Here is a 23,392-nt window from a genome sequence, read left to right as displayed (position 1 = left end):
CTGCCATCGAATTGGTTGGCTTAGCCAAAAGCAAGGGTTCACGTAGGCATGGAGTGGACCAAACTTGTCCTATTGATGGTTTCTTATAGAAGCCAAAGACTCCTGGATTACATGTCTTTTTAAAGAAATATTAAGAAGCTTCAAATGCTCCAAGATGGATTAGTTGACCATCAGCCTTGTGTGTGAGGCCTAATCCATCAGCAGGCGACGATGATGCGGTTAGCTCAGTATATCTATATCTCGTCGTGGCGCTTACTTTTGTCTCACAAACCGATACAAATTACAAAGTGTGATAAATTTCGCAATCTTGAAACTTTTTCGATGCAAGCATGTGGTTCAGTTTCGCAGCGATAGGTGAGCAACGTAAAGAAGTCACGTCATCTCAAAGCACCGCTCATCCAAAGAAACTAACTTCGTATGTACTCGAAATGCTAGAAAGCAGCATGCCCATTTTCGTGCTTAGTATTTAGGTTCAATATACACTGAAAAATTCCATGAAAATATTGGACCATCCCGTAAGGTTGCAATATAAAAACAGAACAAAAACAAACAACCTATAGAGGTACCGCTAAAGCAAGAGCACCCAAAAAAACTGGCAGACATTCCCTGCAAGACAAAGACACTTAGGGAGCAGACTTAACAGTGACTTTAAGCCATTAGTCGGCCCAATAATGGACGAGTTACGAAGTTTTCGAAAGTCAATTAGATTGACGTCGCCCAGACGAATTGTTTTACGTAGAAGGCTAGTTCGCAGTGGAGCTCTTAATGCTGTGAGTCATAAACGTGATGGCATATTCATTTATTCTTTTCGAAAATTTATGAAGCGAAATGAAAAAATGCGATATCACCACAAATGTCGCCGGGTGAACATCAGATGGTAACAAGTTGGAGGTTTCAGCATTGATTTGGGCTATTTTAACACAATAGAACTAAGCATTCAAGCTAGAGAATGAATATTTAACTTTTCTGGAAATCTCCAGATTGAGAAATCCAGTTTCTTTCGGCATCGACCTTGACTGTTTAGACACCACACCTTACAAAATTGTGGCCGTAGTGATCAAATATCGCCGACGCTAATACGGACTTTCTGCCGGCAGAAATACAAAATACAAAGTTTTTGCCGGCAGAAATACAACTTTCTAAATTCGCTCCATTGAATTAAAGCATGAATATAGATGATCTCAGCGAATGCGGTACCGTACGTATAAAATAGTCTATGGTGACTGAAGTAGAAAATAATCATTTATAGCATGGGCAGGATAATTGCTTTCTTGGATAATTTTTTTTATGCAACATGCTCCAGTAAATTATATATAGCGCCCCCACTTCATGTACAAAATATGTACATATTGCACACAATGCTCAACCCAAGGACCTAATTCCCGACCAGAGATCGATCCCCGAAGACTTCATTATTCAGATGCCGAGACCGTTTGTAGACCCCGTCCCTGCCCAAACTGCTCTTGCCTTCCAGTGTGAGCAACTCTCAACCTCTCATCAATATTACTCAAGCCCAGGCTAGTGAATAAACAAGTACTATTCGCTTTGAGTCTTACCATGGCTGCTTCAGGGAGGTCATTGTACGCAGAAGCTTTGTTCCATTAAGTAATGTTCATATCTTCTATTTATTAAGAACAAGCAAGTAAAAATTCCGCTCACCGTGTTTACTCTTTTCGAACGTTCTCAAATGACGTTAGAAATTAAAGTATAACCCTGCTGCCAAATATTAGTTGCAGGCATGCAGGTGAGGGCTGAATAAACTGTTTATGGCTGAAGCATATTTAAAGCTGTATACTGAGCTGAATAATTCTTACGTTACAAGAGTAAACTCACCGTTGACCATTTATGTCGTAGTGAGCAATTACACTCGTGAATCTACACACACGCGTACTCACGCACGTACACGCACGTACTCCTTGCGCACGTCTTCCTCACACGTACCTACTTCAGATATCAGTGCGTATCAGACCACACGTACATACAACTACCGAGACATGACATGCGATGGCTCTAAAGCGTTTGAAGATAACAAAATAATATTATTATTTTATTTAACAAAATCACATTATGTCATTCACACACATCCATAAACATTTGCTTACGGATGATAACGAAAGTTTTTTTGGTGCGAAACAGCTGCACCGCCTACACGCAGCATGCAACAACAGAGGCGCAACAATGGAACGAGCTAACGCATTCCGGAAACATTTCGTGCAGTTATAGTCTAGGTAAACCATTGAATGTTAATTTTTTGCAGTTTGACAACTTCTTTAGGGCAAGGTTCCAACAGTTGGCATGCTTCGAACTCCACCTCTGGAACGCACGAGGGACAGGCTGAAGTGACCGCAGTAGAGGTGACCATGAACAGCTGTCACGAGTTACCCTGTTCCATAGCCCACTGAATTAATTACTCAAAGCTAGTGTGTGACGAATGAACTGTTTTTAAACATTAGAGCAATTTACTTGTGGAGCTTTAAATGACATACAACGTGGATAATTCATGCTCATGATGGAGACAGTTAGGTATTTGAAATATCAATTGAAATGGATTACAGTTTTCCGCTGTGAGACGCTGTCCGTATCATAAATGCCTGCCTTGGAAACCGTGAGAGAATTGTCACCATGTTAAATTAGGGAGCTAAATTAGACATTATCCTTACTAGTAACCAACCAGAGTAGAGTAGCTACTAGACCCTGTTATTACTTTAAGCCAGTCCTTCCTAGCGCGAATGGTCGGTCTAAATAAATCGCCTGCGATGAGTGACAGGGATTCGTGGTACTTACTGAAAATCGTCAGTATATTATGGCTATGGGCCAATCTGGAGGCGGAGCATCCTCGAAAACCAACGCAAAACTCAAATTTGGGATTTCGAGGTTATCTTAACAGCGCAGCGACCAGCGGGTATATCTTAATTAATCATCTAATGATGATGAAAAGAAACGTCGCCTATCTCATGGGTTCAAACATCGTTGCAGCTTGCACCTCATCTTACTCATAAATCATATCAGTACGTGAATACAAAGACACTTTTAACACAATAATTAAGTCTGATGTTACCGACACGCCATGTTCAAACATAATGGTAACCTAATTCATAGAAGTTGAATGATTTAATGAAAAAAAATGATCGTTTATACTATCCTTCAACGCCGCGTCTCGATGTTCTACAAACACCTACTTATACGAGCGCTTGCTATTAACTGGAACACCAGCTGTAAATAAATCATTTCAGCCACCCACTCTAGACTCTACCCAGAGGCGCGCACCGGCACAGCAGTTACACCTGTTGCACCGAACGCAGCTAACAGCACACTGCCTACACCAGCTCTCTCTACACCAACACCAGTCACCACGAATTCACGATGAACACTGAATGTTCACGCCGCAACGCAATCACACGTCACAGTATACGTTGACTTGACTGAGCAAAACGAATATGATTGAAATCTAATGCCTCTGAATTTATTCATTTTCCACTTACTGTATTTCAATTGCGAAAAATCGTATTGATTTACGAGCTCAGAATTATGTTCTTGCGCGAATCCCTTTTCATTAAAATTACAATTATCGCTTGTATATTTTGAATAGTTGGTTCATGAGTTCGTGAGCGAGTTTGAATCCTTGTCCAGAACATACGGGTAGATCAAGGTACATCAAGCGCGTATCCACCATAGGCATGCTATTCCGTCAAATCGCCTTGGGATGAACATCTCAAAGATTTAAATTATTCTGTCGTATAATTATCAGTCATTGGATAACGACGGACAGGAATTTGAATTTTTGGTTATAATTCCGTAAATTTTAATTTCATAAATTTAACAAAAAATACTGTTTCATTACAAATTTGAAACGGGCGTTAAAGTTGAGTTCTGTTTCGAATTTTGGCATAATTTGCCGACTTGATATGACACTTGCCAAACGTTGCAACCGCAGACACTTTAATCGTTATAAACCGAAATGATCTTAAAATTCAGTTTGAATTGCCTTCCTATGATTGAAAAAATTTCGTACATTTTATTCACAAAATTACTATCTGCAAAAATTCAGGATTCACTGATTATAAAATTATTTCTTATGGCTTCATGCAAATTCGGCACGACCTTTACTTTAAAGAATCGTAAGTCTTTCTCTCATGAGCAATTACAAGATTCGGTAACTGAATTGACTATATTGTATAATTAAAACATTTTTTGGGAATAAATGTTGCCCACAGCGCTTTATCTCAGAAGGGATTATAATTAAAAGCGCGATTTTAAGCTAATGGCTTTAGCGAGCTGATTAAGCTGCATTCATTTGATGGTTTGCGTCTCTCACGGAAGAGTTATCATAATTTTCATTGATATTGCCTTTAATTATTCACGTCATTATTATTACATTAAGAACTCTCCGCATCGCTTGATGCTACCGCTTAATGAATTTCATTGATGCGTTATGACCGTATCCTAGATTGCTCATGACTGATGAACACTCAAATATACCGCGGTGATTCAGCCCACGCCCCTCATGGCCTGGGAGACGAGCCCGAACTGGCATGCCTACGGCTGGGGGACGTTGGTAGACGATGACGGCACTCCAGCTTGGCTTGATCTGCAACGTCTTGACACTTACAATGGAAAGGAAAACAGTGAAGTTTGTTGCAGAATACTTGCTCAGTCAGCAGGTACGGCTGCCAACAAGGAAACGCAATATCCTTGATCTCTTTTTTACTAATAATGAAATATTGATGGCTGGCGTTCTGGTCAAAGAGACCTCGTGCACTGCATGTCATACCACCGCCTGGTGATGGTGGATACGACGCTTGAAATGGAAACCCAGCTCAGGTCTATACATCAAAAGGGACTGGCAGGACTGAATTTCCACCACCGAAGAACGGTTTCTGAGGCAATTCAAAATGAACTTGACGAAACTGATTGAAGAAACGATTTTCACGAGAAGAATGCAAAATAAATTCACACGGAACTATGCGCAAAAGCAGTACAGGTGTGTGTGCGTGCGGGAAAAACGGGCCCTAAAGTTCGCAGCATTCCGGGAGACCAAGAAATCATCGAGCATGAGAAAACGCTCACGATTGAATAAACAAATAGCTGAATTTACTAGTTATCAGAGGAGACAGAGACTATAGGTGCTCCACAAGGAAACCGAACGTGGGCTGCTGGACTCGCACAGTACAGAACACAGTACCTGCAGAGGAACGAGTAGTTGAGGTCATCCGAGAGAACCCAACGTATTTAAGTCAACCCCTAAGTCAATAGGACTTAAAACTGTCTGTAAATGTGCCTGGATTCTGCACATTACCTTTTGTTTATCCCTCAAATTTTTGCTGTACCCTTATTTGTAGTTGTCCAAAATCTCTTGAGGAGCTTAATTCACAAAATTAAATATTTCTCACAATTAATAAATAGTTTTATTTGTTTTTAATCAAGTAATAATTTAATGATATGACAAATCTTTCTAATATTTTATTTATAAACATTATTTACACTTAATCAAACGTTCCTTGTCATTGTGATCTAAAATGGTCGTCTTGCTCCAGCACATCAATATGCGCATATAAATGATGCGTATTTATGGCAAAATATTGCCAAATTCTCAGCGGTAAGCACGTAGCACTGCTACAATACATCGTGAGACTGCGAATACAGCTACAATACATCATATGACTGGGAATACAGCTACAATACGTCATAAGACTGCGAAGACAGCTACAATACATCATAAGACTGCGAATACAGCTACAATACATCGCAAGACTGCGAATAAACCCAACAAGCCAACAAGCCCTGTTCGTTGCATGGCGTCCAGCAGCGTGACAAAGCAGCAATATCTACGGCGGCCGTTCTGGCGCTATCAGCCGCGCACGAGCAACAGGCGGCGCCTATGCGTCACTAACTCTTCTCTGCGCCGCACAAAATATGAGCTCCCGTGAACTTCTCGTGTCTTCCTAGTAAATTGAATTTTGGCCTCTTTAGATAATAACGTGGCTCTTCGATGACTCGTGTTCATTTTACGAAGTATATGACACAGACGTCTAGAAAAGACACTTGTACTAGGTAATGTATTGCGATGTTATCTATTTTAAGGTTTGATCAAACTCGGGTACTGGCAGTTACGTACTTTAGTAATACGTGCAATCCTGTATCCCTGCTTGGTAAAATTTATCTTCAATCACAGATCCAGTGGAGAAACTTGAAAAATGTAAAAAAATTAAAATAGATCTCATTAAGAAAAACACTGTAGGGATTAACTTACAAAATTGCATTCTACTCCTTCAATGAACTTTTTCTATCAGTGAATAAAAAATATCCTTGAAACTGAAATTATATGTTCTTTTGGATTAACCTTTTTGATTTTAGGTTAATAATGAGAACAATCGTAACATTTGTAATACCGTGTATTGTAACATGTAATTTGACGATGCGTCTGAATTGATTATGAGATGCCGTTGGATAGCTCGAGTTGAAGTTCAGTAGCCTCAGTTTGAAGGTTTTTATTTTCATCCTGATCATGTCGACAATTTATTGTTGTTAGAGAGACATTGCACCCCTTGAAAGCCTAGACACAGGAAACTCTTTAATCTATCATCCCGTAATAAATAGAAGCATTACTAAATAAATGTTAAAGAGCGTCATTTCAGAATAATCTTCGCCAATACATCGTCATCTATAGCCCATTCGGTAGCTTGGATCAGTTCTCAGCTACTGAAGTCGTAGAGCTCAACCGTATATAACCGTCATATCGTCATATATAATGTTTTCATCTTTATTTGGGATTAATATATCATATTATTCGAGTATTTTCTTCGACTTTATGATGGATACAAATCCAAGGTACACCTGAGTATGAAGAACTTTCGTAAGAGTCTGGTCTGGAACTTTCAGAAGAATTTGAGGAAGTTTCTGTATTTTATTACTAATTATTTTATTTCTCTTTTCACATAGGGGCAAATATCTGTCAGCAAATCTGTCGCAGACATAAGCAAGATCCTAAGTGTGGTCGCCGCCAAGAGTTCGTTGCGCTCCAGTTCCAGTGACAACATTCATAGTTTCTGTTGCTACAGGTTGTCATGATGGTCCAGCTCTTCGGTTTGGTCCTCGTTCACACTTGGACGCTTGGTAGATGCCTATGTCGTCTAGCTCCTCGACCGATCACTGCTGTTCATAAAGGCCTCCTCAAATGCCTGCAGGTCTTCTTTCGTTGGCGAAATTTGTATCTGCGTTCTGTGTACCATAAACTTCCAACGTGTTACCACTTTAGATTCACGTCTACGCTAGGATAGTAGGCGACGAAATAGTTTCAAAATTTCGACGCCTCTTTATTGCAATTATTATTTATTGGCATTATTATGTAAAAATTTTATTGATATTTTTATATAACGCTGTGCGCAAAAGTCTCGACCAACAACAAGGCAGCTGGTTCCATTCATACGCTCATTTCAATTCCATTCTTTAATTTATTCCATAAACCCTGAAGCGTTCAATAATTTCGAGATTTCGGATACACAATTGCGAGATTAAAATATTAAAATCAATCATGAAAATCGAAATAAATGTGGAAATCCTTGGAATAAAAACTGTGTAAAGAATATTTCCTTTCGACCATGCAATTTAAATGCATTGAGACCCGAAAAAAAATTAGCTTGTAATGTATGGCTCGATTACACAGTCGTTCAAAATACTGCTTGTAAATTTGCCTGAAGTCTTCATTGTCCTAATTAATTCACATTTGAAACTCGATGATAAAATTAAAACGTGATCGCATATACGACCCATATTTCGAGTGCATACCTTATGTAATATTGAGAGTCTTACATGGAATATAGTCTTATGGTCTTATGGAATATTTCCTGTAGCCAGGTTAGTTAAAGAAAAACACAAATATAATTCTAAAAATATATTCAAAATGCATCTGTCTGAGGAGAAGGCCCTTATCAGACATGTGATGGTACGAAGGATAAATAGGAAGGGTACAAACTTGCCTTGATCTTCGTACAACATCCCGCAGTTCCATCAGCAAACCTCGTTGCTGAAAATAAGACACTGAAATCAACGTACCGTCATCACCATGAGAAAAACTTTACAGTTTGTGTATGGGAGAGTTTTCATAAATTATCATTTACAATAATTGAATTTTTTAGATATTTTTGACACTTATCATGATCGCACTTGCCTAATTCTCAATTTTTATTGGTTAATTATAATTAATTGAAATCCTTAATTTGATTGAGTATTTTCATCTATATACCTATAGTTTCATCATGTGATGCACGTACTTGCCTCCGCCACCCTATACTCAGGTCTGTGTACCATTTTAACGCCTTTCTTAATTACGTCTTTATTAATTTAATGTACCATTAAACGCCTTTCTTGATTAATGAGGATTGCTATAATTAAGCAGAAATGACAGATTTTTCAAATTCAAAACATGAACGTATCTTTTATCAATAATTGTAAGAATTATGGTAATTTTAATCTTACTGGCGTACATTGAACGGGTAATATAATGCATGGCTTCAATTAATAAATTGAATGAAGCAAACGAATTAAAGCGAAATAAATCATGGTTTCTTGCTGTACTCAATTAGATTATATATATACAAAATTTGTTCAGCAACTGATGAAAAGCAATCTAAATAAAATAATCCTGAAATATAGTCAACTCACTAACCTGTGCGAACATATCAGATCAATAGGTAAAAATCTTAAGCAAACCAGTGCATAATTTTATATTTTTATTTTAATTCGCTAACAGTATTAAAGTAATGGTTATCTTCTGACGAGTAAATTATGTAGTAGATCGATCTAAAGCTTGAGTTGTGTAGGCTTAGGGGTTGGACACACCACATGAAAAATAATTTCCATCAAATAAAAAAAACAGCTGCCTATAGTTATATAGTAAGAATAAAACGGCGTGTACCATGAACGTCATCACCTTCCACACACCAAATTCCTCAACAGAATAAAAATCTCTCAACTTTAGGAACCACACTTTTTTGGTTAGCTTGTGGCTGAAAAATTGGTCGGTGCAAATCATAAAAAAAAATCACTCAAATCAATTGTTAATCTGAAAAACAGTTTGATGATTACAATTTGTACACTGAACTACTCGTTTACACTGAACACTTAACTACTCGTTTACACCGAACACTTAACTACTCGTTTACACTGAACACTTAACTACTCGACAATTACACTGAACAACTCGTTTGCATGAATAATATTGAACTCAACTTCCAAAGATTAAACTCATTCCCTTGCACTTCATACAAGGCAGTTGCCCCGCCACCTTGCACTTTTTGCAATTCAGTTCAACTCACCACCCTGCGCTACATCACTAATACAGTGGCACCGATGACCCTGTTGATACTAATGCAGTTTTACACACCGCACCGCAATGATTTAGCCTAGTTGAGTTACTGCAATGAATTAGCCATTATTCATGAGTTAGCCTAGAGCAGATGCGTTCGTTTAAATCTACGGATCGACGCTAAGCCTCTTCAATGCCGTTGTTTTGCAGGCAGCACTCGACGCAGAACAGACGACGCTGCGGTCTGTTGTGTGTGGGTGGAAGACTTCAGGCGACGGCTGTGAAACGAGGGAGCAAGATAGCTACGAAGCAGCTGCATGACGGCAAAAATAGTAAATGAAAAATAAAAATTGACAATAATGGAAGCTGCAATTAGAAGATTAACAACGCTGGCAGCTGCAAGTAGAAGATTGACAAAGAGAACACTTGCAAGGGGAAGTTTGACAAAAGTAGCTGCTCCCGCAAGTGGAAGATTGACAGTGGAATAAATGCTGCTTGGAAAATGTTGACAAAAGTAGTCGATGCAGGAGAAAGATTAACAAAGACGGTCTCTGCGGGATGAAGATTTACAAAGATTGAAGCTCCAAATGAAAGATTGACAGAGATAGTAACTGCACGAGGAAGAATGGCTCACAGAGCAGAAGTACAAGGAAGACTTATACAGAGATGTCAGATGTAAGAGAAAGATCGATAAAAAAAGATTAGCAAAACTAGCAGCTACAAAACATCCTGATAAATTTGCGACTTAAGCAGCCAAGTGATCTTAATACTAATAGCAGCTACAAGATGAAGATAGCAAAGACTGCAGCTACGAAAGAAGGATTAGTAAAGGCACAAGAAGCTGTTGCAGGAGAGAGGGCAGCACATATAGGCTACCCCAACGAGATAGTGGGAAGGCATGGAACTAAATTAACACAGTCATCAAAATTTCTATTTGAGAAAAAGTACTAATGATGAAATCAACGTACATTATTCAATATACAAACTAGATAATAAATGAAAACGCAAACTCAAGAGAAGTACGTACATCAGTAATCCTAGGTAGCTATCAGACGAGAAATGTAAAGTTGAACATTAAAGAGCATTAAATTCGGCTGGGCCCTAAACGCCATCGGTGTTATCGCCGAGAGGAAGTCATCGTTTATCAAAGATCGATCAGGTCAAATCAATTCAAAGTGTGAAGAAGAAGAGCGAGAACGACATTCATAAAGTCGGACCGCTAAAATGTAAAAGGAAGAACGGCGAAAGCATCAGCTCTGCGTGGAGAAATTAAAAAAAATTAATATCAGAAAACATCATAAAAATAGAAGCAGCTTATAAATATCAGAATCAACAGTTGCTACAGTTAGACAGCTAAGGATGGCAGATGTTGTAGAGTTGAATTGCCAAAAATATCAGCTACGAGAAAAACATTATAAGCAAACTATCAGTTATGAGAGGAATAATGAAATCCTGCGTATCCTTCCTTTCATTATCTTGGGGCGCACTTAAGAGCTCTGTTCGTGGGAAGAATTTGTGGAAACAGAGCCTCAACAAATCAAAGGAATAATAATTGCGCGAAGAGGTTCACTTATGCAGAACGCCGCTGAACCATTATTCATATCCTTTGAAAGTTAATACCATTGAAATATAATGTCTTTTATGATTACAATGCTGAATAACTTTAATGGCTTACGAAAATCATATCATCAAAATATTATTTTATTTGAAGGTAATGTATCATATGAATATCGTACCTAATTCATTTCAAGTTTCTGCATTATTATGTCATTTGTACATTACATGATATGTGTATGTTATGTCCTTAAGTTCACAGCGTGATATACCTCTCTCTTCTCCTCTCCACTGAGTACAGTCCCAGGTGTTTCAGCCTTCCCCAGTAGTTCAGGTTCAGCTCCTGAACTACTGGAGGGTGGGTACACTAACACCCACCCCTCAGGTGACACTAGTGGGTGCACTAGTGGGTACACTAGTGGGTGCACTAGTGGGTACACTAGTAGGTACACTAGTGGGGACACTAGTGGGTACACTAGTGGGTACACTAGTGGGTACACTAGTGGGTGTCATTAGTGGGTACACTAATAGGTGACACTAGTGGGTGTCACTAGTGGGTACACTAGTGGGTGCCACGAGTGGGTACACTAATAGGTGACACTAGTGGGTGTCACTAATGGGTACACTAGTGGGGACACTAGTGGGTGTACTAGTGGATACACTAGTGGGTACACTAGTGGGTGTCACTAGTGGGTACACTAGTGGGTACACTAGTGGGTACACTAGTGGGTACACCATTGGGTGTCACTAGTGGATACACTTATAGGTGACACTAGTGGGTGTCACTAGTGGGTACACTAGTGGGTACATTAGTGGGTGCACTAGTGGGTACACTAGTGGGTACACTAGTGGGTACACCAGTGGGTACAGTAGTGGGTGTCACTAGTGGGTGACACTGGTGGGTACACTAGTGGGTACAGTAGTGGGTACAGTAGTGGGTGACACTGGTGGGTACACTAGTGGGTGTCACTAGTGGGTACACTAATAGGTGACACTAGTGGGTACACTAGTGGGTACACTAGTGGGTACACTAGTGGGTACACTAGTGGGTACACTAATGGGTACACTAGTGGGTACACTAGCGGGTGACACTAGCAAAAAAAAAACAATGAAGACCTCAAATCTGGTATGCCAGTGACCTGTTCACTCAACTCTTTACTTCTAATAGATCGCGTCAATAATGAAAAAGTTGTGATTTTTCCACAACCGTCCATCGGCCAACAAAAAATTTCTAGCATTTTCTTAGAGACCCAATGACGTGCAAGTGACCGGCATTCCCAAACTTGCCAAGTTACTTAAATGTTATTTGCCATTTCCGTAGAGTATGCTACCGAAGACGCTACCTGGTCGCATTCGGTTAATAATTCCTTGCATTTCCTGCCATTCTCAGAAATTCACACATAATTTTAGCTTGCATTTAAATCCTTTGGATAATTTGGTTCAAGTTCTTCAGTTAATGCTGTCAAGGTTTTTTAGGTAATTTGGTCAGTGTAATTTATGAAATATGGCAAAAATAAGGTTAGTGTATGCTGAAATATGGCCCAGAATGAATCATACACTAATGTAAGAAATATGGCTCAGAATTTTAGGATATATGGTTAGTGTGCTTCAAGGATTTTGATCAAGGTTATTTAAGCAATTTTGTTTTTTCAAGCAAGGTTCTTGAAGGAAAGAGGTCAAGATACTTAAAGGATATTGTGGTCAAGGTTTTTTTGATGAAGTTTTACCGGCATGATGATCATAATTTATTTAATTATAAGTCACAACGAAGAAAAGCGATTAGGAAATCTGCATGCTTTCTCCAATGATATTCTTAGCATTAACATAGTTAACACCTTCCAACTTATTTTGTGTTTTGATGAGGCAATAAAACACGGAGAAAACTCATGAATTGTATAATAACTCTCATATGAGTATGTACAAAAACGTTGAACCGATAATTAATATAGGCTAGGCGTTTAGCGGTGATATGCGTTCATATCTTCTTCTTTAATACGTCTTATGGTATCATTATAAACTACCATGAAAGCAATAATCCTTTTTAATTCATTGAAAATGTTTTCACTAATATTTAAAGAACGCATCCAAGAAGATTTTAATTATACATTAGTATGCTTCTTCCATTAAGATGCTTAATGAGATTTTTTGATTACCTACTTATTCCGTCATTCATTATATTTTAAATTCAAGGATAAAAGATGCACGAAAATAAATAAGAAATGACAATTGCTGCCTTTCATGATCAAAAAATACAAATGTGGTAAAATCTCTTGACTTTTCATGGACAGTAATTTCTCTGGGCAATATCCGTTCCCTTCTCACGTAATCAAGTTCAAAGGATAGCAGCGAAAAAATACTTGCATCTCAGCCTAAGTAAATAATTTAGCAGTATATATGTACAAATACAGGCTGAATCACCAACCCAATACTAGAGTTATACTTTGAAACCAGGTTCATAAACATAAATGAAATAATGCCCCCGATTCTGACAGGTAGACGCTACAGACACCGCTATGAATGTCATCACAACGCTGCAGTCGACCTGAAGCTCATGTCATCACCTCGAAGCAATCTAGAGGACCTGAAGTGTACTCTAGATCATACTTTTTCTAGAATACTCTAGAGTACTTAGAGAACTCTGGAGAACCTAGAGTACCTAAAGTACCTAGAATACCTAAGAGTAGGCTACCTAGAGAGCTCTAGAGTACTTGAGAGAACCTAGAGTATCTAGAGAGCTCTAGAGTACGGCGTGAACTCTGGAGTACCTAGAGTACTTTATATTGAGAGAGAATAATTATCTAGATCTCTTTCATCCTTCACGCAAAGTTTACAATAAGGTGGGAGTTTTTAACACAGATAAGAAACAAAGAAAATAACTGGTGTTAATGGAAATAAATGAACTAAACTGCAAATAATAGGATAGAGCTTTTTATCTACTTTAAAATTTTTATTTGTCTTTTTTATTGAAATAAAATTTGGAAAAACAATTTGACTTGGAGTGCTTGTCATCCTCAAGAGGTTGATCATGAAATTAATATAGCAATATTAAATTCTGCAATGTCCAACTAAACTACACGCAGATGCAAGATATTTTACTCAATATTCTCAGTTGGCATGAAGTAATGCTTAATGAGACGAGTCAGGAGGGCATTATTCATTATTTCAGACGTAATCTCGAAAGAAGCGGTTCAATAACTGTGGTGCACCAATCAATAGAGACATATACGCGAGAGCCTTTCAGGAGGGCGCAAACACTTCTAATTCAAATGATTTTTTGTATTACAAACTAGATATTTTTAGCTTCTTATTTCCTATTTTATAGTAATATTTACCGCCTATAACACAAGCTCGCTTTTTAAGGATTTGTAACTGCTGTCACCCGCATACCGTCTGATCTCAGCGGTCTTTAGTGAATACAAACAGTACACATACTAACTGAACAATTTCTTAACTCAATAGTTATTCAGTACAATATGATAAGAATAATATCGCATATCACCTTCTAATATGTAGTATTGATGGTAATTAGTGGTACATGGTATTACCTTGCGATTGTACGATAGCTCCGTGTGATACTCGATAACAAAAAGTTTGAAAATTCTGATAGACACCAAGCACCGCACTCGCTCAAGTGAGTCAACAACACCCTCTCATTTGTCGAGTGTAAAGTCCGAAATTATTTGATAAAGCTAGTCTTTCTTGAACATAATTAGAAATTTTATTTGTGCCTTCAAAAATACTTTGATTTGCTTCTTCACCGAGAAGTCTTGATATCACTCCTTCACGAAATAACTGAAAAATGGCGACTAGAAATCCTATCACACATCAACACACTGCAAGCAGGCCCTCTTATCTTTAACCTTGTACGGCACATGAGATAAAAAAAGATCCACAAATAAGTGCACCCAATGCAAACATTTTCCCAAAGAATATCACAACACCGACGTGATATAAGAACTTATCAACTGTTAACTTGGGCCTAAATAGGGGAAGACTCAAATCTAAAACCAGGGCGGGAAAAAGATTCGATGGTGAAGCTTGGGTCGACATAACTCACATCGGTGCTGGACCCTGCCGAGTCCTGGTGTCGTTGGTATGGCACGTCGCAGTTCAGGAGCTCAAGTTGCGGATGCATCATAGGCGGGGTTGTCGTAGACCTTGTCCAGTCGGTAGGCCGTGTTAGGGTCGTAATCCGATGACGCTGACCTCGTCGCTTTCTGCCTGCAACAAACACGATGAGACCAATTCTGCTACCCTACACACGCATGTACGGTAGAAACGATGAAATTTAAACTCTCAGTGTGTACTCAAATACTTATTTCTACAAGCAAAAACTGCCCTAAGAAACTCTGTGTTTCTATCACTATAAAAAACCTTTCTGTAACTACAATCAAATATTTCTGCCCACAAGAGAGAGTAATTGAAAATTTTTTGTAACCTGAAACTTTCGAACACGTTGCGACACATCAATACCGCATACATCAATTTGCAACGGTCATCAATACACCATTCACTATGCAACGGTCGTCAATACCACATCATTCACTATGCAACGGTCGTCAATACCACATCATTCACCATGCAACGGTCATCAATACCACACCATTCACCATGCAACGGTCATCAATACCACACCATTCACCATGCAACGGTCGTCAATACCACACCATTCACCATGCAACGGTCATCAATACCACATCTTTCACAATGCAACGGTCATCAATACCACATCATTCACAATGCAGCGGTCATCAATACCACATCATTCACAATGCAACGGTCATCAATACCACATCATTCACAATGCAACGGTCATCAATACCACATCATTCACAATGCAACGGTCATCAATACCACATCATTCACAATGCAACGGTCATCAATACCACATCATTCACAATGCAACTGTCATCAATGCCACATCATTCACAATGCAACTGTCATCAATACCACATCATTCACAATGCAACTGTCATCAATGCCACACATTCCACCATTTCCTCATCTACCTGTGGTCTACCTGAGGCGCCCTCTGACCACAACCACCACGAGGGCGACGATGAGCAGCAAGAAGAAAGCCAAGAAGACGTAGAGGGCGGTGTAGATGGAGAACTGCAGGCCTTCCAAGTAAGGAGCGCTTCCTGGGTGCGGGGAATGAAGCTTAACTCGTGTCGTGGAGTGAAAGCACTGACATTATTACGAAATGAAAAAATGTCTACATTGAGGAATGAAATCCCGACCTCCTAGTGGAATGATACTCTGATGAAATCGCGGAATAAGACCTTGTCCACAATATGGAATAGTCCTTCAATCGAGCCTAAATCGCGGATTGAAACCAAACCCAAATTTTTTTAATCAAACCTTTCCACCATAGTGGGATAAAAATTTAAAAATAATCAAAAATTTAACAACATATTTTCATTCACGAGGAAAGTTAAAAAAATAACAAATGATGAATTAATGCTGCCATAACGAAGGCCAAATTGTGCTCGAGATTGGTTCACTGTCAAAGAGTCTTGAATGAATGAAGGCAATGACACAAGTGGTTATGACAGCAAACCTCAGAGGTTGAATGAATTAAATGTTATAATTCATTGCTGCAAGTCCACCTGGCGGGTTAAATGAATTAAATGCTATAAGTGACTGCTACAAGTCCACCTGGCGGGTTAAATGAATTAAATGCTATAAGTGACTGCTACAAGTCCACCGGGCGGGTTAAATGAATTAAATGCTATAATTCATTGCTGCAAGCCCACCTGGCGGGTTGATGGTTTCGTTGGATACCGGTGGGGCGATCGTCGGCTGCACCTGCAAACACGAGACAAAAGTCAGCTTACAAATACATTAAAAAATTTGGGTATAGATTAATTTAAGACCATGACACGAATATATGGAAACCATACATGTCATAAATTAGTTAAACATTTTTTTGTGAGTGAAAGCGATTTAATTCTGGAATATACTGCACGCACGCATTTGTACCTATACTTACACCACGCAACTATATGTCGTATCTAGATGTCGTATACCTATCTATACATCGTACTTGAACGTCACAACTTTACGTCGCAACTGCACGCGTATACTATCTCGTGTTCACAAGTAAATGTTCATGTAGAGGCCAAAACAAAGAGACATTCGGTTCATATTTTCTAGAATTTTGTCGCTGTTGACTTTCCACTGGTAAAATAACTACGAACAAAGAACGCACTAAAAACTTAATATCTAATAATCCTAAAAGCAGCTCATTCTTTTGCGTACGGGATTTATCGCGCGAGTAACCGAACCTCACATACACACACGGTCGCTATTTGTTATTGCAAAGTAAACGCTCTTCTTATTATTTTGCAGATATAGGCTGCAAATTCTTAACCACGACTAATTCCACCGAGGTTCTTGTACTAATCAGTATCGTACGTATACCGACATCGCACCATACCACCTCGTTTTTCTAGAAACATACATCCGACTACTTCTTACACAAGCACGGCACATGCTCCCACAGCAACTAATCCTCCTGCATGGCCATTTGCCTTCCACGGCAAGTTCTTCTTCTGGTCACTTACCAGCCTCGACAACTCACATTTCTTCGCCATATGTATATCATCAGAGTCAAGCCATCTGTCCTTACCATTGTCCACTGTCGACAATTCAGCTCTCCTAGCTACATGCCTCTAATAGCAACTATCTATACCAGGTCCCTTCTCTTATACGGCAACTAACCCCTTCTGGCCACAGGTTCCCTTTGATGCCTTTCCTTGCAACACACAAGGCTACGCAGCAACTCGCCCTATCTGTCACATGCCTCACACAGTAAATTGACTCCTTGCCACGTGCCAGGGTTCACAACAACTCACCCCTCCTGGCCACATGCCGCCCACAGCGATATGCTGTACGGCCAGCAGCGGCTGGCTCTTTTCCAGCGTCGAGCCAGCTGACGCCGACACCGTTAGAACAACCTGCGCACGTTTTGGTTATTAAATAATGTCAGACGAGTGAACTTGAAAACAAAAAATAACTATCGAACCTCACCATTCGCTCTGGAATTTTCTAGTTTAGGTAGAGTGTAAATCGTATCACTTGAACATTTTCGACCAGGATTTATTTAATTTTAATAGGACTCGAAATTCTACAAGAGGAATGAAGCTTATTTTAAAATTTTGTAAGCAACCAGGTTCAGAATGCTTAGTTTTGAATCGAGAGTAATTCTTTCACGCCTTAGAACTCGACATTCGCGGTACATGGCACTTTTTTGCGCGATCGCTGACGTACGGAAGAGAGGTGTTGTTACCGAACATGGGGACGAGTCAGCCGGTAAAAATCTAGTCTAGTAACCTTTTCAGGTAGCCCAGCCAGTTAATATAGTCAGATAACTTAGCCTAGCAGCCTAACCTGGGAATTGAACCTTGTAACCTAAGTTACCTAACCTCCACCTTTTAACCCACGCTCTCATGCTAACGTAGCAACTTAGCCTGGTGTAACCCTCGCCTGATCCCCTTACATGGAAACAAAACCTTGAACCATCGCTTTGGAATCTACATTGGTAACCTAATCTGCTAGCCTAACCAGACGCTCGAATCGGGAACCGTATCTTACAACCTTAATTAAAATTCTTAAATACCAACAACATTGAATGGTACTCATAGTCTGGAAATTTAGCCTGGAAATCTAATTTGGAAACCTGGCAACATGGTTAGCCCTCGCTTGGTAACCTGGGTTCTTCTTATCATAATTTGCTATCTAGCGTAGTTACCTCTGCCTGGTAACCTAACTTATTATACTTGACTCTTAACCCTGACTGGAACCGTAGCCTGTCAACTGCAACTAAACGTGACGATCTAGCCTGGTAATCCTGACCTAGCCAGGACTTAATAACCCATTTAGGTGCAACCTGATAAGTGTTTGATCCTGACCTGGCGACCTAACCTGATGAACTGGCCTGGAAATCATGACCTCGCCTGCTAATACTGACCTAGCTTAGTAATCCTGACCAGATACTTAGCACGACAAGCCTGGTTGGTATCCTGACACATGCGACACGTCAAGACCTGGTAGTCAAGGGCGAGTGAGGGCCACTGCTTGAAGGAGAAGCTGTCGGTGGTCCAGACGTTCGTGGTTGCCTGGGTGTCGTCGAGGTTGGAATAGAGCAGCTGCGTCCCGCTCTGGGCGTTCACCAGAGTCACTGCGCACCGAGATCTTAATTAATTGATGCTCACTTGTTACCAACACCACTGGCAATAACAACCTGGTGTTCGCACACAAACTTACGAATTAGAAATTGTGTAATAGGAGAAAGATTGTTTGAAGTACAATTTTTAAGCATCGTTCCAGTTCAGAGGCGTACAAGAATTACGTATTAAGTTTGAGTCAAATGCTGCCTATAAAACCTTTGCCTACACTCAAAGAAAATGGCGAGATTTTGTCCAAATAGCAATGCACTTTTTGCCGTTGAGTAAGGTCCTACTGACCCAGTTTGGCCCGGCAAAGGCCGTATTAATTGGAGCTATGTCCGTTCTCTGCTCGAGTTGTGATTAAGAAAGTGTGTCACTATTTGGACAATGACACATTCATTTCTTTGGGTGTACCTAAGTCGACGCAACTCTCCAGTTCGGCTTTTCATTCAATAGACTTCACTTGCGAGTGAGAAATCTGTGCTGAGAGATCGTTCCATTTTATTTAATCTCTGACTTTTTTCACCACCACCGTAAAAATTAGGGAAATATATTATCTATTTATCCCACAACAGTTTGTAATTATTTCAGAATCATTGGATACACAATAATCTTTGCATCAACTAGCTGCTGTCTGCGCTCACAGCCTCGAAGTATCTACCTCCAGCTTACCGTTAAAGACAATGTCCTTGGCCGGTATAAAGTATCTGATGAAGACTTCACCGACGGTGGTCGCGGGGAAGGACTTCTTCAGTTGCCCCATGGGTGAAAATCCGTCAACCTGCCCGTTCAAAAACCGACCATGTGTAGTTAAATCTGCTGTGTACATTACACATGAATAAACAAGCTTCTTATTTCCATTATATAAAGGAAAGTGTTCAATTGTACATTTACTTATGCATTGACTAAATTTTTCAGCAAATATATATTTTTGCGCACGATACAAGGATAAAATCGCTTATAATTCGACGAACATGAGATGGGCTATTTGACGTATTTTTTCAAGATTCATATTAGGGCTGATGAATAAATGTATGAACAAGTCATTCACGTCAAATAAATTGGCAATCGCCAGTAGGCAATGGACTTCCGACGTGCATCCATTACCGGTGAAATTTATTTAATTTCAGTGTCGCAGTTTAAGATATCCTCTCAACTTTAGAACTCTGTAAGTAAATCTACAAAAAATCAACCGAATGTAGGACAATTCAAGCAACTTTGTGAAATGCCAGAACAAACAGTAACTTCCACTGCCAAATTAGAATTCTCTCGGATGATGGAGTAACTTGGTAGAATGAAATACAACTCACGGTACATATCATGACATAGTTATTTTGGTCTGGCAGTATAACGAGGTCCGTGTTGTTATCAGATGCAGGTTCGGGCTGCTGCCCCGGATCCCCGAGAACGTCTTCCATGGGCAGCGGGACAGGACGCTTGCTGGCTTCCGTCGCATTCAGGTCGGTTTTGGACCAAGTACCCAGAAAGTCCCAGCCGTTGGTGCCGTTATCAAAAGACGTGTGGTCCGAGTAATTGTAGTTCTTCTCGATGAAGGTAGAAATATTAGCCCGAGAGATACTCCCAGAGATGACAGGTGCCTGCGATGTCACATTCGGGACAGTAGTCGTTAGAGGTTCAGTAGTAGTAGTAGAAGTAGTAGTAGTAGAAGTAGCAGTACTGGTAGTAGTACTAGTAGTTGTAGTAGCAGTAGTAGTTTCGGTGGAACCTGCGTCAGGTTCCGCGTCGTTATCACTCTGCCTAACGACCCGGCTGTGCCGTAAAGACATCGGGTGGTGACCGTCGCCGATCTCTCCTGCATGAGAAGGTCCCTCTGTTTCTTCCACCCATGCCGTGTTCGTAACCAGGAGTTGCTCAATCCCCGGTGCTTCGTGTGTTAGTTTGTTGTGTATTTTCAACAACTCACCATCGATTACCGTAATCAGCAAATTGACGGCTATCAATAAAGTGAGAAGTAGTTTAGAGTGTAAGTATGTTACAGACATTGCGATGTGAGTTGTTGAATGTTAGTAAAAGAACGTTTCAATGAATGGAAACTCAACACGTTTACCTGCAAAGAAAGTTTTTATACTACATCAGTTCACGTATATGATAATAGGGTCTCAGTGGTCCTGGCTTTTAGTCTAATTAAAATTCAAAGTTTCTACGGTCATACAAAATGATGAAATCGTACAAAAGAACCCGTTTCAGCTCGTTGTTTTTTCAGCTCGACATCACCCGTGGAAATCGCAAGTGATCAATCAACGCACGTGTTTGTTTCGACTTGATAGACACTTTTTTTAAAAGTCATGTAATACAAATGAAAGTAATTATTTCATGTACACTGCCAACCATTATTCTGTACACAATCGATATTCGAGTAAAAAGACCAACATTTCCTTCATTATCTGAGTGGTTCTCAAGGTAGGTATTAGAAAAAGGCTTTTAGTTGTGATTCACAGTAGAGCTGCAGCATCGACTCGGCTTTGCACAAGTGTCATGGTCACACCTTATGGGGGAGGGAAGTTAAGGGAGGTGAAGCGGAGGTAAGACAATATCATGGTGACGCACATGCAGAACCTGAGAATCCAAGGGCGATCGTTTGAAAGGCCAGCTTAAATTTAAAGCGATGAATAACGAAGTTCAGAATCAATTCTAGTACAAAAATACATTAAAGTTCGGACGAAAGGCTTGCTCTCAAAGACCAATTTCCATCTAATAGAGGGAAGAATATAATATAAATAGATATAATACTATTATCTGCCTACCAGGATATGCTAGTTAATCCCATCTAGTCCCTCACTTTAACCTCCTAAGATGATTTAGTTAGAGTTTTTAGGTATAGTCTCGGAAATTTTCAGGATAAAGTTTTTGTAGTTTGTGCTCAAAATAGGGTTTTTGTGTTTTTAGCGCATTTTCTCATTTATGGAAAAAATGTGCTATTGTGCTCGCCATGTCCGTCTGTCTGTCCGTCCGTCCGTGACCTCAAGTTTTCGTCGACGAGAAAATGAGCTGTCACTCACTGCAGTGAGTACCGAGTTATATTATTTTATCAATGTTGTAAGTTTGCTTCGTAGGGTTATTTTTCATTACCATCAATTGAAGATAATATGTATGTATGTATGATGTTGTCCAGATCTGCTAACCACCAGCACATGTTGGCTCTCTCTCCACCCACATGGCCTCGTAACAGGTGTGCCATCATCAACTGGTACTATTTGGGAGCGAGGACGTCATGTCTGAAATCATTTATAGCAGCCCATTAATCACTCCGACAAATTCAGGGTGATCACCAGGAAAAATCGTTCACAGTGTAGTGATGACATTGAAGTTATACCAAACTATTGATTATATTCAGGTGCAACCTGAATTGAATCGAAAATTCATATCATGCTGCATGTAATCCTAATTTTAATTTCATACCACGTCGAAATATCACATAGTTCCTGCAATATAGATCTTGCAGGAGAGATCACTCTGTTCATGCAACCAGTCTGCCCGAATTACAAATGGGGGAGGGCGTAATGACCGGCAGCCTCTATAGGAACGCAGACAATGGCAGAAATTGGGCCCCCATACCAACACATTTCACGACTGGCAGCGACAAATCATCAATGACGTTCATCATTGGTGCAGTGCATCATTGATGAGGCTCATCATCGAAAAGTCTCATCATTGCTGCTGGTCTTCGCATAGTGGCCTACGTCCCTTTGCTCAATCGTTCAATACACATCGCATTATCGGCAGGCTTACATCGGATAAACATACTGCACATTGTGAAATCTTTTAATCGTCCTCAGATCACTCGTCCGCAATCGCACATTACGTACTCTGTCGTTCGATTCTTATCACACCATCCTTTTGTGCGCAACGTAAACCGCCAAGCGCACCTCGCAAAATCGTCAGGTGCGCAACGTATATTCGAGAAGCGTACGTAGCAAAATTGTTATGTCCGCATCGTGTAATAGCCAAGCTCGCATTGCCAAAACGTCACGTGGGCAACGTTTTATCTTCCGATGCTCATCGTGAAATTGTTAAGCACATTTTAGAACCGTCTAGATCACATAGACCATATGCAAGTAAGTTTTCTTCATAAACTACAAATATATTCTTGAATGAATGCAATACAGTGCCTCAAGTGTAGCGACGGGGCAAAAACTCCTTTTGCCACTTTTTCATACGCGGTTGAATTTACTTAAGCACTCAAGTTCATTTGCCTTTTCAAAAATTTACATTGTTCATTAGACACAAACTGGACTATTTAAGAGTACACAATGTCGGTAATAATCGTACGAGTTCAGAATATTCAACAGATTTATCTATACTTTCTCACTCCAGCCTCACAAATCCTGTACTGTATTCCAGC

General features: G+C 39.8%; 1 protein-coding gene across 4 annotated transcripts; it reads right to left on the bottom strand.

Moving 5' to 3' along the window:
• Window positions 1-12,739: 12,739 nt before the first annotated feature.
• LOC108683023 lies at window positions 12,740-21,132 on the bottom strand. 4 transcript variants are annotated; one of them, XM_018172298.2, is made up of 7 exons: window positions 20,340-21,132; window positions 19,702-19,810; window positions 18,907-19,040; window positions 17,716-17,817; window positions 16,615-16,666; window positions 15,879-15,999; window positions 12,740-15,075 (listed from the first exon to the last, which is right to left on the bottom strand). In XM_018172298.2, exons 1-7 carry the CDS (start codon window positions 21,030-21,032, stop codon window positions 14,838-14,840), a joined length of 1,449 nt encoding a protein of 482 aa, XP_018027787.1. In that variant the 5' UTR covers window positions 21,033-21,132; the 3' UTR covers window positions 12,740-14,837. The 4 variants fall into 4 exon arrangements, with proteins under 4 accessions (XP_018027787.1, XP_018027788.1, XP_018027789.1 ...); XM_018172299.2 differs by having other exon boundaries at window positions 14,900-15,079; XM_018172300.2 differs by having other exon boundaries at window positions 15,019-15,079; window positions 15,868-15,999.
• Between the last annotated feature and the right edge of the window lie 2,260 nt (window positions 21,133-23,392).

This window comes from Hyalella azteca, unplaced genomic scaffold, assembly GCF_000764305.2.
Source record: "Hyalella azteca isolate HAZT.00-mixed unplaced genomic scaffold, Hazt_2.0.2 contig15624, whole genome shotgun sequence".
In the NCBI taxonomy this organism is placed as follows: domain Eukaryota; kingdom Metazoa; phylum Arthropoda; class Malacostraca; order Amphipoda; family Hyalellidae; genus Hyalella; species Hyalella azteca.
The sequence above is the reverse complement of the archived record's forward strand: the minus strand, read 5'-3'. Positions and strand labels throughout refer to the sequence as shown.